General features: G+C 46.0%; 1 protein-coding gene across 1 annotated transcript in view; it reads right to left on the bottom strand.

The window, feature by feature from the left end:
• Nucleotides 1–507: 507 nt before the first annotated feature.
• The window catches only part of Cul2 (cullin 2), a 63,587-nt gene continuing 46,859 nt past the window's right edge, over nucleotides 508–17,235 (bottom strand). The window contains exons 13-17 of the mRNA XM_075682481.1: nucleotides 12,193–12,270; nucleotides 7,603–7,866; nucleotides 4,388–4,492; nucleotides 3,643–3,762; nucleotides 508–724 (exon numbers count right to left, since the gene is read on the bottom strand). Of these exons, the coding sequence (XP_075538596.1) occupies nucleotides 593–724; nucleotides 3,643–3,762; nucleotides 4,388–4,492; nucleotides 7,603–7,866; nucleotides 12,193–12,270 (699 nt within the window). The 3' untranslated portion in view covers nucleotides 508–592. The remainder of the gene's footprint in view (nucleotides 725–3,642; nucleotides 3,763–4,387; nucleotides 4,493–7,602; nucleotides 7,867–12,192; nucleotides 12,271–17,235) is intronic.

Below are 17,235 nucleotides of genomic sequence, written 5' to 3'. Positions count from 1 at the left end.
ATGCCCCCCCCCCCTCCCAAGAAAACAGTTTCTCGCTATGCCACTAACCTGCATCATGGCTGGAGGTCAAGCTGGTGACAATAATGTGCGACATACTTCACAAAAAACTGGAGAGGGTTTTGTCATTCCAACAATGTACTAGTAACACAACCTCTATGCTTTCCGTCACCCGTTTTCTTCGAATGTAGAATGCCTTTGTTAGCCAAATTGTGAAGTGATAATACTGTGGCCCACCATAGAGCAGTGACGCACTAAGCATGGGAAGTCACGCTCTTGGGTACGACAGCGTTATAGAACTATTGTGTGTACATTAGCATCATTAGCTCGACCCAGAGAGTGCTCCGGCTGCAGTTCTTGCCTTGCAAGTCACCTTTAATATGAAAGCACATTGCAAAAAGTGCATCTCTTGTGTCAGCCCAAAGATTCCATACAAAGAGGACAAGACTGAAGAATGCATGTAGAGCCTTGGCCCTACATCCAGATCTCCTATTTAGCAAATGGGAAAAGGGCAGCTGAGAACACTTTTATTAAGCGGGGCGTGGTGGCTTCTGTACAGGTTATCTCCCAAAAACAATGATTGGAACTGTGTCCGTCAGGCGACATAGCAGTACTCATCGGTGGAGTTTGGTGTCCTCTCAAGGTACTGCTTGTCGATCAAAGCCTCGATGCACTTCTTGATCATGGCGATGCTGGGCACAAACCGGCTCTTAGCTTGACTGATTACCTGGAGTATAGCAGAAGCAATGATGTAAATAGACATCAATATGCGATTGTCTTCCAGTTTCACAAATTCAAATCGTGCAGTAAAAAAAGATAAATCCCAAGCAAAAATTCCAATCACAAAGTGTTGAAAAAGTAATTCCAATGTAAGTGGTGTCCTTTCTTTGAGGGTTAATACAACTGGGCACTGCAACCATATTACTGCTTTTACTGAACTCTGAATTGATCCCCGATTTGATTATGAGGCACGTCACAGTGGGGAATCCCAAATTAATTTTGACCACCAGGGGATCTTTAATGTGCCCCCAATGCACAGGACCACAGATGTTTTTGCATTTCACCCCCATCGAAATGTGGCCGCTGAGGCCGGGATTTGACCTCGTGCTTAGGAGCCTGACACCATAGACACTAAGCCACCGTGGCGGGTGCTCCGATATTATTCAGCTAGCATAGTGGTTTACAAGATGTTACAACTGCTAATCTGACACCACGACGTTTGTACTGACATGGCTAATTGCAACACTCAGTGTTTGGGTCTACGATTGCACAAGCCAGCTGAACACATTACTTGTAGCAAAGTGTTGCTCACAGCTCTGGAAAGCAGTGGGTTTCATCCAGAACATCTAAGCTGATACCTCCAGCTTGGCCAAGCAATGTTCAAAAAATGGTACTTGTAGCCTAGACAGCTTATATTTGACCTTTGTTGCTTTGGAAACTATGTACATGAATTGCATTTGTTTGCCCTCATTTCGTAATAATAATCGTGGGCCTACTTATTGTCCACTACTTGATCAATGAAGATGCTGGGCATGATGCAGTAACGACCTCTTCCAGAGATCTCATATCCTGTCTTTTGTAAACCAAACCTACCCGACATTTGCATATACAGTTGAACCCCACCGATACATCTTTAAAGAAACCAGGGGGAAAAACGCACCAGCCGGGAAAACGTAACCGTGAGAAAGGGTGCAAATCATCACAGCACAACTTCAGAAACATGCAGAGTGGCGGCCAGTGCAGTTATTAGATGTCTTGGTTCTCGTACTGTGACCAGGAACGGCACATGCATGCGTGTATAATTAAGGGACACATACGGCGTTCCCCGACAGTTGCCCTTACCGCAGTATTTTGAGTATGCTTCAATGCTCAACACGGTTATATTGTGCCGAAGCTCACTAGAGAGAACAGGCAATTGTGAAATGATAAATAAGACACTTGTGGGCCCCAAAGTAAATGTAGCCCTGTGCTTGGCAGAATTGGCCCAGTGTGCATGGTTCGCGGGAGGTTTTAATCCACGTGCACTTATTCAAATGCTTTGCCAACTGCTCTGTGCATGCTTTCCCCCAATGTTTGTGCAATGCCTGGCTTGTGCAACTTTGTTCGTTTATTGCAAACTTCCGTCTCATTGCAATGAATTCGTCACTTGTTGGAACCAATTGGTTGCTTGTTGCAACGTGCGGGAGCCAATTTCTTCCGGCACCATTATATTTACGTGGCGGCCACTTTCAAATACAACGCAAGATGTGGGAAAATTACAGAATTGTGCTGAATCAAATGGGAATATAATATGTAGGAGTCAATAGTATTTAGGCAGGGACCCCAAAAACACGACGTAGCGGCCAGGAAAACGCAAGAGCGTTTTCACTGGGATTCCACTGTACTAGCTTCCAAAGCATGTCACTTCATCAATTCCTGGACATTCTTGCTTCAGCATAGAGTTTACTTTTATTACTTAAAGGGAAAACTGGCGCTGTCCTGCTGTTGAACGCATGGGAATGCTGGGATATGCTGACTTCAGATTGGCATCGTTCTCGGAGAGCCAGGACGCCTCGAATACGTGCTTGGCTAGCACCGTTTAGTCTCTCCCAGTGGTTAATTTTCTACTAAGGATGTAAAGAGTTGTCTTTCTTTTAAATACTAAATAAGAACATTTTTGATTAATCTTAAAGATTTGTACCTGAATGTACAATTATATGAAACATGCAAAGTACTGGTAGACCACTTAAGTTGGAAAACAAATGACAAGATCTGCACTAGCTGTGTAGCAGTTCGAACTTTTTGTTTTTCCTCGTTTGCCTGTGCACTGTAGGTGAGTAAACATTACCGAAAGATGTAGTACTGGTAAATGAAAATTTTTGTGAAGTTTTTACTTTCAGAAAGCTTTATCTGGGCAGCCATGACTGTTTTAGGCCAAGCAAATTTCTAGACAAAGCCTTGCACACCCAAATACAGTGAAACCTCGTTAGTACGAACAAACTTTTCAGATTAACAAACTTTATGCTTTATTTGTACAGCACTGGAATAGAGGACAAAGAGGCAGAGTGCATGACACACGGTGCCGTGTGTCACACTGTATTCGAACGAGACAGGAGGATCATTGGAAGATGTATATTTTAAGTGATCAGGAGTGGGCGTCTAACATGGGGTGTCTCAGGCCAGAGCCAATATTTGGCAAAGGAACCGACGAAGACAAAAATCCCCATTGTCAAGAGGTTGGCTCTAGCCCGGGAAAGCCCCTGTGCAACTAATGTTGAACTCTGTGTGTCGTGCTGTACATCGTTAACTCTGCATCTATGCCTAGACTGATGGTGCTGTTATTGGACACAAACCTAAGGCAATAAAGGACCGCCAGAATGTGAAAAGGCCACAGTTCTCTTTCCCTCTCTGCATGTCCCTTATTTTGTTAGAACTGTCTGTGTTGTCAACACCATTGAAATGAACCGTTACCAACTTCCCTGAGGTACCATTCTTGACCAGAGCTTCCTCTACACTTCAATGCACTTCTCTTCTGTAGCACAGTGCTAGGAGTACTCTAAACTCTCAGTAGGCTTAAGTTAATAAGGCTTAAGCCCAGTAATAAGCAGAACTTGTGAAGTGAAAAATCCAACAGCAGACGGGAGAAGCAAAGAAGAGGGGACATACCTCTTGAATGAGTGTGTTATGCCTGAGCACCTTGCGGGCTTTCATGATGCGCACGACAGCAGCCTGCAGGTACAGCTTGCGGTCTTCATCTACTGAGCTGTGTGTCTGCTCCAGCTCTTGCTGCAGGCAGAAGGCAAGGAGAATTTCACTCTTTGTGCAAAGGACAGCATACATCTTTATATAAGGTTTTCTCTTTATAGTGTGTCAGTTGACTCTGTGGCATAGAAGTAAGAGGCTAGTCAAGGGTGAGACATTACTAGAGGACTGCTGAAGGGAAATGTGATGATGCGGTTGCTATACTACAGTAGGAATTATGGGTAGTGTGCAGAGTTTTTCATGATTGCCATGTTTTCATTGAGAAAGCACATTGACGGCTCTTTTATCGTCATCTGTAGTAAAATTCCTCCCTATGTTAGCCTGGCAGCATTTGTTTAGAGCACTTAGGCGTTTTGCATTTGCAGCTACTACCATACTTACTTGCATAATGACTGCACTTTAACTCCAATTAGATGATCCAATTATTAGGCACACTGTAGTGGGGGACTCCCCATTAATCTTAACCTAAAACTACGTACATGAGCATTTTTACATTTCACCCCCACTGAAATGAGGCTGCCATGGCCGGCATCAAACCTGTAACTTCGAGTTCAGTAATGCGATGCCATAATCACTGGGATACTGTGGCAGGTTGCTACCATGACCTATCAAAGCACATATGGCACTTTAAACAGCCAAGAGTCCTCACCTGAGCTGCTTCCTTCTGGATTACAGCAGAGATCTTGAACTTCGTCCGCTTATTCGAGTAAGACTTGTTCAAGTGTAAGACTGTGGATGGTGTCAGGGGACCCTCCTGCAAATGACATCACAAATGCCCATAATGCACATCAGCCTGCCATTACACATGTGTATCTTTCAATGACACAGCTGATCCACTACTTGGCATTAAAGAATAATTAGCATAAAGGAAGCAAACAAACAAAAACCCTCCCCTCAAAATAAGTAGTATGTTTGAGAGGCAACTTGATGGCCAGGACAGCAAGAACCTACTACTATTGTGGGGATTATGTTTTACCATAACAATAGTTAAGAGTTTGAAACAAAGCTTAATAGTTCATTCAACTGTTTTGTTAGGCTGTAGTATGCATTTTTGTGCCATGATCCATGCATTGCTTAATTGGCGTGAATTTTAGAGGTACGTACTAAGTATGTGGCATTTTACTATGACAGCACTTAAAAGCTTAAAGTAGGCTTTATTTTTGTCTGCCAATTTAATTAAGCTGTAGCCTTCATCATTTTGCCTTTGTTGTCATCATCACTGCCACCCTTATATTGTTGTCATCATTTCACACAGCTGGGGAGCTGCGTTGGGGGAGTTACTGCTATCGCAGTACATGACTTCACAGTAGAAATCAGTGAAGTCTATCCTTCCTTGATTTGACAAAGGGAGATCGGGCACTTGCCCTGACAGTGAACGATGAGACTCGCTGTCCCAAACAATACAATACAAATTCAGATCACTGCTTTTTGCCTGCATGCGAGCTCAACCTATTCTATTCAGTAAACACACAAATGAACTTTGTAGGTACACTAGCTATATTTGTTGGTTGGTTGCCTGTGGACATGCTTGTGCGTGCAATCTCAGCTTTGACCACCAATCAACCATTTATACGAACAAATCAGCATAGCGGTAAACTTCTTGCGACAGTTTGCCGTCTGCCTGATTAAGGAGTACCGTCAAACCCGCATGCATAGAACTTGGGTACATTGAACTAGTGCCTAAATCTAACAGTTGTAACACCACCTTGGAAATCGCGAGCGGTAGTACCGTATAGACTCGTGTAGGACCCACACTTTTCTTTCACCATTTTGACGAGGTTTGACCCTTACACGAGACCAAACCTTTTGGTCAAAACGGTGCCGGTGCAGCTAGAAACTTGTGCACACTCTGGATGTACTATAGCATCAGAGGTCAACGTACAGCTCTCACCATCTAGTAGCTGCATGCGGAAGCACACAGCATGTGACAATTCGCCGGTGCAAGCACACAGCATCGGGGCAGCAAATGCGATTGCTTCTCCGTTGGATTTTTTTGTTTCAAATTTTGGGCTGCCAAATGGGGGGGGGGGGGGGAGTTGTTGTGGCCTTTACATGGGTGCGGCCCATACATGAGTCTATACGGTATCGCACTATACTACGCGTGTATCAAATCCCATTCACTGCCACATTCAATGTATCGAATTCTGCGCAGTGCCGTGCCTCTGCCAGTGCGCTTCTCCTAACGGGTACAAACTTCTTGCTCCATCAGAAATATTTAATGCTAACGAACTTGAAAGTGAATTATATTGGCAGATGCTGTCAAATGACATTGAATCTGATGGGCAGTACAAGTCACGGAGGAAAATGCGTGGTGCGTGTCTCAGTTTTGCTCGCTGCACACATGGCTGGCTTGATCGTGCAAACTGTGGCGATTTGTTATGGGCAAGAGCGGATCACCATTCTGTTTCAAGAATGCAAACAGTCTACCTGTCCAATACGCACTATGCATGAAAGCATGGATGACACTCAGTCCTTTAAGTGAGTAGCTCTGGGCATGGGATGCCAAACTGGAGTTGAGCTGTGTTGCCGGGTTCAGCTTTGAAGACCAGGGCTTTCCGTAAATGGCATTTTAGGTATTCCCAGGTGGCTAAAACAAATCCAGTCCCAACCCCCACTTAATTGTATTTTCACATTACAGTTTCGATTTAACAAAACCACCGCAAGCTACGTCTGCATTTTACGGAAAGGCCATAACAGCAGCAGCACACAAGACTCGCATACGCTGTGCGATTCAGTCTGCACTGAACGCGTTTTATTCGTTCTCGCTAGGATTACACCTAAATGGGAATGGACTCAGATATTCTGCAAGGCAAAGGCCACTTTCGAATTAACAGCATCTGTGTTGACAACAACCAATTGACGCAGCAGCTAGAGGGGACGATCGTATGACAATGGGTCCTTTAAATGGCGTACACACGGCCTGGCATGCTCACGTACATGTCACAGTCCAAGTACGCTGATGGCGGTACGGCACATATCCATATGGGCAGGTTAGTTTCCACACTGTGTCCATTTCCACCGTATTTTAAGCAAACGTGTGCAACAAGTGCTTCAACACCCACACGAGGCACACCGCTCTCTCTCTCAGTTGGGCGATGCAGGCTTTCGGGGTTAGGGTTGCAATCGGTAGATCACTCCGCAGCATGAGCAACTTATCACAACCACATGCAAGAAATATAAACTTTTCTGCATCTGACACGGTCTCAGAGATGCAAATTGATTAATTTCCACAATCATGGAGAATTGAATTGAGATGTGCGGAGGTTTGAGATAAGCTTCAGATAGGCATATTTTATATTTTAAATTATCAATATATCGAACTATTTCATGATCCTCTTCGAGTTCGATGTATCCGGGTTCAACTGTACCTCATATTCGCACAACCCTGGTGTTAAGGAAACATTTAGACAACCTCCATGCAGGCATTCGAAGTATCTACAGAGTTTGCGAAAAAGATAGTTTTCTTTATGGGGCCTGGATGGATGTACGGATTAGCTCAGAGCTGAAAGAAACCATAACAGATTTCATTGCAGAATAGGCGAAGCAATGAAGTAAAGGAATTATTACTATTAGCTTCAGAAACAAAAGAAAGGAGAGGGTGCGACAGGCTAGCATCCCACCTGCCCACACCTGAGGTAGGAAATGATAGATGGGGAAAAATAAAGCAGGTGTGGAGGGAAGACAAAGATCACGAAGACTAAAGCAAAACTATGACAAAGGGCACAGCACCACAGAGGTAAAGAAGAAAGGAATATAAGCATAACTAGTCACATTAAATCAAAGAACAAGACCAGACAAAAATCAACACTGTGATAGAAGTGGTCAGGACAGAACAGAGGCCAATGCCTGGTGGCAGATGCTTACCTCCTTGCACAGCAGAAGCCGGGCGTCGAGCAGGCCCTGCAGTTGTCGCAACAGCTGGTCCTGTGCGAGTCGCGTGGCCTCCTGCAGGTCGCGGACGGCCAGAGAGTCGGCGGTCTCAAAGGGCAGCAGCAGCGCCATCTGGTAGGTGCCCAAGCTGACCAGGTATGAACGACGCAGGTAGCACAGCCGCACCTCCGCCTGGCATAGGTGCTGCAGCCAGCTCAGCTTGCGCCCAGAGAACTTGCTCTGGTAGAAGTGCTCAAACTGGACACCACCACCAATAAAGGGAACAGAGAGAAACAAATGGCCAGGGGGGGGGGGGTTAGTTCCAAAAAGGCAGCAGCTGACAGCAAACACAGAGGTGTATACATTGTTTAACTTCTTGTTAGAGCAGGATGCACTGCCATGTTACTAAGAATATGAGACCAAAGACAAAGAAGGTAAAAGGCCACAGCATTTGTGCTGTCACCTTCTTCGTCTTTTGCCCTTTCCTTGTCATGTACTTGACATTTTTATTGTTTGCGTACAGCAATGTCTCAGAAGACCATATACAGTAAAAGAGAATAGCGCAAAACCAGGACAACCACAAAATGAGAGGGACACACACAGAGGTGCTATTAACAACTAGCTTTATTCTCCCGCCACAACGCACATATATACACCTGCATGTGTGGCCATGGTGTATATACATGCGTTGTGGCGGGAGGATAAAACTAGTTGTTAGTAGCGCTTGTGTGTGTGTCCCTCTCATATTGTGGTCGTCCTGGTTTTCGCTATTCTCCTTTACTGGACATGTACCAACTCGCCCCTACAGAAATTTTACTGAAGCCTGTACAGTTCAACCTGGGTGTATTGAATTATTGTCCATACCGAACATACAACTTATCCCCTCAAAAATCCCTTGTACACATATGGGAAGTCGTGCACTTGTGCCAAACTCTCGCTTATTGCCACATTTGATATATTGAATGCAGTGCCGCCTCCCTGCATATGTGCTTCTCCTAATGACAACGTGACGACTTTTCATGATTTAACGCCAACAAATTCAAAACGGCACTGTTTTAGCACATGCTGTCAAACAACACATCGACTTTAGAGGCGTCGCAGGTGCCCAAATCGGAAATAGTGGCATCTACGTGAACATCCAAAATCGAATTTTAACCGCTCGCCATAGCAGGCGGAGTGTTGTCGGCACACCCTGCTCCGCTTAAAGGGGCCCTGAACCACTTTTTATCAAAGTCAAGAATTGCAATTGAAGTTAAATTAGACTATTTCAGAAATATTTCGCTGCAAAAAGTTCTTCATTGTGTTTAGCAAAAGTGGAGTTATTGGCAATCAAACAGCATTCGTGGTGCTTATACTCCTTCAATGATTTGCAATGCAAAGGCTACGGTGGAGCGAGGCGTGCCCACAACACTCAGCCTACTGTAAGTCACCATGGCGTGCAGTTCAAATCCAGTTTTGGATGTTCACGTACGTGCCACTATTTCCAATTTTAGCGCCTACAATGCAACAAATGTGTCAAACGCAGTTGTCCTCAGAGTTGTTCGCAGTGCACTCAGCCAGCAGACTTGTTGCAGCGCCCTGCGGTGGCTGCAGGATCTACGCTATACAGCCCACCATAGCTACATGCAACTGCTGCGTTTGCTTTGAGTATGACAGGGCTAGAGTGTACGTTTACGCTCATATGCTCCTGTCTGACTGTTATTTGGTGCAGACCGGCTTTGTCCTGCACCGGCTTGACTGAAGGATAGTAGCCACATGCAACTTCCGCATTTTGAAGCATTATCAATAGCTAAATCAATTACGGAGCTAAGTCTGTCAAGGCATCTAACCAGGAGCAGCCAGGAGTGACCATGCTCTGGTAAGCATGTGTGTGGTCTGACCTTAAGTTTTGCATGGCTCGAGACAAGTGGAGCATTTAAAACTACCATATTTACACGATTGTAAGTCGACTCAAATGTAAGTCGAACCCCCCATATCGCATGACAGGAAAAAAAAAGGAAGAGCATACCCGAGGGCGCATTCGATAATGAAAATTTATTAGCAGCTGACATTGCCACTGGACTACTTGTCTTCACTAGTGCTGCCATCGTCATCCCTGCTACGGTCCCACAGCACGTCGTCGTCCAGCGAAATTTCACATTTGGCAACCGACCGCACCATGACATCATGTGGAACAGCAGTCCATGTCGAATGCACCCAACGACATGCAGCTGTCAGGGAGGCTTTTTTGACAAGTCCGGTTGGCATAAGTTCGCGGTCTTCTGCCACCAGCCACTCGGACAAACAGCGGGGCAGGTCCTTAAAAGGCGAAGATCCGGGCTTGTTTCATGACCGTGTCGCACTTCACTGGCAGGGACCGATCACACATTTCAGCAAAGTACACTGCAAGCTTGGCCTACAGCTCCGGAAAGCGTCCAGACTTCGGCATGTGGGAAATTCTTCACTTGCCGTCACAGGTGAAAATTTCGCTTCGCTGCAGTCGCCACTCTCGCACAACCCGTTCAGAAACATCGAACTTGCGGCCCGCTGCGCAGTGATTTTTTTCTTCGGCGTAAAGGATGGCAGCAATCTTGAACGCTGCTGTGAACGAGTGCCGAATGTTTAGTGGGCCTGGAGCACTCATGACGACTGAAGAAGCATGGAAGTAGCACGTAGCCGGCAGTCAAGTCGAACGCGTCAAACCAATGCCTTTTGGTCAAACTACAGCCGAACCCGGCTATATCGAACTCGCAAGAAAACACCTATCAGTTTGATATAGAGCATAATTCGATATAAGCCTGCTAAATAATTGGATGTCATAAAAGCACATACCAGTTATAAAATCACTTTATTGGTGAAACTAGCTTAGTTTCGCACAAAGTAGTCCTGCATTTTCTTCTGCTTGGGCAATTTCGCTGCCTGCGACACACGCACTTTTCCACATTGTCTAAAGCGTTGGAGCAGCTGAGGCCACAACCTTCCGCATTCGCGCAGAAGCACCGACTAGTGCGAGCGCACCAATCACTTCGGAGGATGTGGGCCAAGGACCGTCGTCGCTTTCCTCATTGAGCCCACTTTCACTTGTGCTCGGTACGATGTCGGCAATGTAGTCTTCGTTTTCGGGCTCTCCTGTGGTCGCGACACAGTCATTTGCACTCACAAACTCGTCCACCATTGATTCGTCAGCAGCTTCCGGAAATTCTGACAGCTCGCTTTGAACTTCGGCAACATCGGCAATGGCTTCGTCGCATTCATCAGAATTTAGTCATCACCGAGCATGCGATAGTCGGCACGGCTGAAGCAATTTCTGATGAACCACTCGCACACGGCCGTGCGTACGCGTCGGGCGCCACGGGCACCGGGGCGCGAGTTTGGCCGCTTTAGCCGTAATCTCCCCCTTCAAGATCGTGCTGAGAGTACTCCTCGGAATCTTGTACGCCGCGGGGACATCCGACTTCTCACTGCGTTCGACTTGATTTACGATTTCGAGCTTCACGACGAAAGGCGAATTCTGCCGCTTCATCATGGCAACACTGTGGGAGAAGGCCCACAAGGCGCACACACAACGAACCAGAAATGCAGCGAGACAACTCTTACTTTCGCTATCTTCCACGACGAGAGCACAAGAGCCTCTGATTGGCTGTCTGTGCAAGTGCTGCGGGTGGGCCAGGATGATTTTTTGCAGGGGGGGTGTTGAAGGTTCACTTGAGGCAGCGTGGCCACGGTATGGAGAGTGGTTGGATGGAGCCGCGCCGCCGGGTTTCTCCACGTCGCGCGGGAAAGCCAACTTCTGAGGGCATTCTTCCGCAGCTTGACGTTTGATATATCGGGAGACGCTGTTATTTTTGTTCGATATAAGTGTAATTTGTGCTATATATACTCATTGTAACTATACAGCATCCAGAAATTGTTTGTTATATAGAATAATTCAATGTAAACGCGTTCGATATAGTCGGGTTCAACTGTATAGAGAAAAACCCATGAGGGGTCTGCTCTTCCATGAACTACCGATACTCCCCGCAAGCGGCGCCGTTCTGAGGGTGCCGCCGCGAATGGAACAGCGGCGCTTCCATCAACTATCAACACCTCCCCTCTCCCCTCATGAGTGTTGCGTGCACTGTAAAACTCACAAAAATGATGAAACACCTTTCCGAAAAGTGAACAAACACAAGGGATAGTGAAAAGCTGTAGCTCCCGTTGGTCTCGCTCTTTTGACGGTGCGATGTTTTGGTTTCGATTGTAAGTCGACCCTCCCACTTCAGACTTTCAAATTAAAAAAAAAAAAAATGCGTCGACTTACAATAGTGTAAATACAGTAGTCGAAATCAGCGAGACGCGACGGCCATGACACCAATAAACAGCATGGCCAAAGTTAAATTCCTACGCTTACGCCGCAGCCGAGCATGATCAGACAGTAGTTGGCTTCTTACGGAAGTACGTAATTATTATTGAAATTCGAAAGCTGATTTTCGCTTACTTCAGCATGTTTATTAAACTACATCAATAAATATACTTTATTTGATTTTATTCGATGATATTTCAGTATTTGCACAACCCAATCGGCAACTGAAGGGATACATGGCAAGGTAAACATGCAGCACTCACCTTCTGAACGCTCCGTTCCAGTTCAAGGGGAATGGCAAAGGGGGACACTGCACTCTGGCCCAGGGGCCATGCTCCAGCCTGAATAAACAAAGGGGAACAGAAAGAAATTATTGTGAAACAAGGAAAAAAAGAACACATATAAAGGGCCACAAAAGCAGAACTCTGGTGCCATAGACAATAGGACAGTAATGACCAACATTAAATCAGTTAAGCTGGTATTCTTTCAAATACATGTTCGATTAGAAAAAAAAAAAAACGGTTGGTTTGTTGAATGTGACGTAATTTAACAAAGCATTAGTGCTGTACATCGGTGCGGTGTCACTGATTTTAAAATGTACAGTAGAACCTCGTTGATATGTTTCTGTTCACTACATTTTCTTGGCTCTTGCACTCTGAAGCACCACTCCCGTTTAGTTTCCACAGGGTCATCTGTATCACCTTCGCGTTTGCCTGGTTGTTACATGCTATAACAGCGATGGTATGCTATCGACATGTCATCGTCTGTTGGTGTTGCCTATGTTAACCATAGTATGTTGCCAGTGAGAACGATCACTTTGCAGTGTCTACCATACAACACAATGGGACTGCCACTGTCGTGTTTATATCACTGCCTGCCGCCAAACCGAACATAGGTTGTGAAATGAAACGCCAAGAGGAAGCACACGAAAGCACAAGGGGTTGCCCCACACCCATGTTTGCAGACCGTATCTCGTGACCCTTCATGCCTTGCACAGTTACTTTGATTACAAGGCTGCGCGGAAACTAGAAAAGGACTCCGAGTGCTTGAAAAGAGGCTGTTATTATCGAAGATTCGACCCAAGCACCAGTTGTAAATTACAGGCTTTATTTAGTGTTATTCATAGCTACAACTGCTTCAAACAACTGTTCCATGTTCACTCTAACAGCCTAACAGCCAAACAACCGCATTTCCCTGGATCATACATTTCATTTCCGTGGGCTTCTGGAGAAAGCATGAACAGGTTTCCACAGTATTTTATAGGTTTTTGGGGCATCTTGGCGCAGGCAAAAGTCCTTGCAACTTCTAGCTTGAAAGATTAGTTCCTTTGGAATGCAATGCAACCTCTCTTTCACGATAAACAATTACCCAGGTCTGAGCAGATGCTAAAAAAATCCACAGTCATGGCAAGCAGGTGCAAAAACTTGAGGGCGGTGCCGCCTCTTGTCTTTTGATTTTGGGTCTCACCAAGCTTCTTGTCATGGTAAGAGCAACCACGCCGCTATTGTAATACTGACACATGTATTTGTTTGTCTTTATTGAGCGACACGTTTCACTGCCTAACAAATGTTATCGTACAGCGCAGGACGCCCCTGCATGTATTGGGAGTTTCTGGAATGTTATCGATGGTTCCATCTGCTGTCTGTGACCGAACCTTGTGTAATCTGATTGCATGTGTGCACAACGCGAATTATGCAGAACTTTGTGGAAGGCACGCAGGTCCCAGCAATTACTCTGGAACATTCGACGACCGTAGTATAAAAGCCGACATGCTTGACCCGCTGATCAGATTTCGCCGAACGCCGATCGTGTTCGCCGCTATTGCTCTCTATTGAGTAACTTGCTTTTGTGGGCACAAGTTCGCCCAATAAAACGCTAGTTTCACCATTCACTGTTTTGCTTTCTTCACCGTCACTATCACGTGACAATATTGTAATTTACTAATACATGTAGCCTTCTGTTAATCCAACTCCAGTTAATTCAATTTTTCGGCTAATTCAATCACGAGCGAAGGTCCTGGCTGGCAGCTACAGTCGACTCCCGATAATTTGAAGCCGCTGAATTGGAATTTTCGCTTAATTAGAAGTGAAGTGCTGGTCCCGTCAGTTTTGCATGTAATCCTATGGAAGAAATCGCTCGATAATTCGAAGTCCTCATCCAGTAATATTGTTTAATTAGAAGTTAATTTTCAGCCGGGATCCTCAAGGTTGGTAGAATGTGCAATTTTTCAAGTGCTGCAACTGCTCCGTGCTCCGCGTTGGTGTCATCGCCACCGCAGCTGCCCACCTCGCCATCCTTCTTGGAGCGGTGCGATTATTCATTGCTACAGCTGCCGTGGCCTCCGCGATCAGCTCCGGCGGGAGGCGAAGCGGCTGCCTCACGTGGCCCGAGCTGATCGCGGAGGCCACGCGGGTGCCATAGTTGCACGCAGTGCTTAGTACTGGCAGTGGCGAGATTGTGCAAGATTAGGCTTGCAGCGTGCACAGCGTATGTCGAGGTGCGTGTTGGTCGAGCGCTTTTGTGCGGGTAGCTTGTTGGCTAGGTTGTTCCATGGGTGATCCTACACTTCAGAATGGACTGTACATAGTCGCACAGTTGATAGCCATGGCAAACCGTGGCTCTTATCACATGCTCTACCTGGTAACGAAAGTCGAGGTTTTGAAGGAAGTTGAGAAGGGAGGTGCCGCCAAACAAGACATAGCGCGGGCAAAGTACAGGATCAAGCCGAACATGCTCTCAAACTACATCAAGAACAAGCGTACAATAATGGATGCATTTGAGAACGACAAGTTCAAGGCGTCTCGGAAGCAAATGCGCACCGGCGCTTACCCAGAGTTGGAGAAGGCTCTGCTGGCTTGGATTAGGGAGGCCAGGAGCAACAAACTTCCTCTCAGCGGACACATCGTTGCGATGAAAGCCCAACATTTACAGCAATGTTGGGGATCGATGACTTCGTTTCGTCAGATGGATGGCTGACATGCTTTAAAGATCGCCATGACATGGTTTTTAAGAGCATGTGTGGTGAAAAAGCATCCGTTAACCAGGAAACATGCGCCACGTGGAAGAATGGAAAGCTGTGTGAATATCTTAGCGAATACAAACCAGAAGACATCTTCAATTCAGATGATACTGCACTCTTCTATCGGCTTCTACCAGAGACATTCCCTGACATTCAAGGACGACGACTGTGCTGGGGGCAAACGCAGCAAGGAGAGGGTGTCGGTGCTGATCGCGGCAAACATGACTGGCATGGAACGATGTCGCTCACTTGTGAGTGGGAAAGCCGCCAAGCCGAGATGTTTTAAAGGAGTAAAGACGCTGTCTGTGGACTATGAGGTGGAAAAAAAGAAAGCGTGGTTGACGGCCGAAATCTTCAAGAGCTGGATAACCAAATTGGACTGCAAGTTTGCTTCTTCGTACCGCAAGGTGTTGTTCCTTGTCGATCACTGCAGTGCTCACGTGAATGTGCCAGCCTTGAGTGCAATACGCCTTGCATTTTTGCCTGCAAATACAACGGCTGTTTTGCAGCCAAAGGACCAAGGCATTATCAAGAATGTTAAGGTCCTGTAAAGGCGGCACCTCCTCGAGCGAATAATTTTGTGTATGGATAACTCCGCAAAATACGAGGTGAGCCTGCTCAGTGCCATCAACATGTAAGCGCGAGCATGGGATCGTGTGAAGCAAAAAACAATCACAAACTGCTTCAGGGCTTGCGGTTTTGTGGCAGCTTCTTCGGAGGATGTCTCTGAAATTTCAGCGGAGGAAGTGTCAACAAGTGAGCTTCGCGGCACTCATTTTGGTGATGCTCTCGGGGACGTCAATTTTGAAGATTACGTCGCAGTAGACAAGGCGGTCAAAACTTGTGGTGCGCTGACGAATAACGAAATTGTGGAGATTATTCGGCCTCAGGAAGCGACCCAGGAAAGCGACGATGACATTGAAGATGAGCCGCAATGTAAGGCTGCCGATGCCTTGCTCTCGCGGAGCGCTTCTTTGCCGCTGAAGGTAGTGGGGAAGAAGCGTTCCACCACATCTACAGCCTGCAGAACTTGCTTTCAGCAGCGCGATCGGCAAGAAAAAGCAGAGCAAGATGACCGACTGTTTTTCTTAGAGAAAACACTCGATTTCACTACAAATAAAGTGCTGTTTTTGTGTTTTTTGCTAAATTGGAAGTTCGTTTAGTTCAAAGTTTTTTGCAGTCCCCGTGAACTTCGTATTAACGGGAGTCGACTGTATACGCTTTTACGGGTCCAAACTATTTTTCTTAGAGAAAACACTCGATTTCACTACAAATAAAGTGCTGTTTTTGTGTTTTGTGCTTAAATGGAAGTTCGTTTAATTCGAAGTTTTTTGGAGTCCCCGTGAACTTCGTATTAACGGGAGTCGACTGTACACGCTTTTACGGGTCCAAACTTGTTATTTCAATCCTGAAATTGGCCCTCGTAGCATAATTTGAACTTGAATGGTCAGTACACATGCGCCTGACCCCGGTGGTGAATTCAGTAATGGCAGTGTCTTGTCTTGGTGGTGCTTAGGGTACTGCGAATGCAACAAAACCATGTGAAAAAAAAAAAGAGAGAGAGAACTCCCATCAAAAACACCAATTGTCGGCTTGTCCTGGATGATTCTAAAGTGAAAAAGGTAGAGCTCCCTATGAATTATTAGACTATTTACCCGATTGTAATGTGCGCCTTTCTTTTTCTAAGCAAATTTGTCTGAATATTGCTTGCACGGTGCAGTGCAAAACGAAACCAAAACCACATTTGCAGCATTAGCAACAACCTACTGTCAGAGTCTGCCTGGCTAGCATCATTGCTAATGCATTCACAAGATACCGACCATGGATGGCGAGAGACCAAGTTCTTGTAAAGCATGATGACATGGAACTTCTAGTGTTTGATTACGAAAGCTCATTAGAAACATAAGTTAGATTACATGCTAAGGTAGCAGCAACAAGTCACCTCGCATGCCTTTGGTGTTCCAGAGAATTAGTATTTGCATGCTTCGCAGGACAAACTAGCAAAGTGGTTAGTCTAGGCCAGGACCACAATCCTATTTAATGTTGTTGAAGCGTTTGACAAATGCAGAGAGAGAGAGAGAAAACATTTATTTATGATGAGTTTGGGCGACTTCCTTGCAGGGTGGAGCCCTTAGTTCAGGGCCTCATTGGCTCGCGCCACTCCGCGTGCCCGCCGGATCAGCCGTCGCTGCTCTTGCAGGTCTGAGCTGGTCAGTGCAGTCTCCCAGGAGGAAGGGGAAGGTGAAGGAAGAGAGGAGTAGCCCGGAGGGTGTGGGCACTTCCAGGT

This window comes from Dermacentor variabilis, chromosome 2 (assembly GCF_050947875.1).
Source record: "Dermacentor variabilis isolate Ectoservices chromosome 2, ASM5094787v1, whole genome shotgun sequence".
Classification (NCBI taxonomy): Eukaryota; Metazoa; Arthropoda; class Arachnida; order Ixodida; family Ixodidae; genus Dermacentor; species Dermacentor variabilis.
Note: the sequence above shows the minus strand (reverse complement) of the source record. Positions and strands in the feature narration are given on the sequence as shown.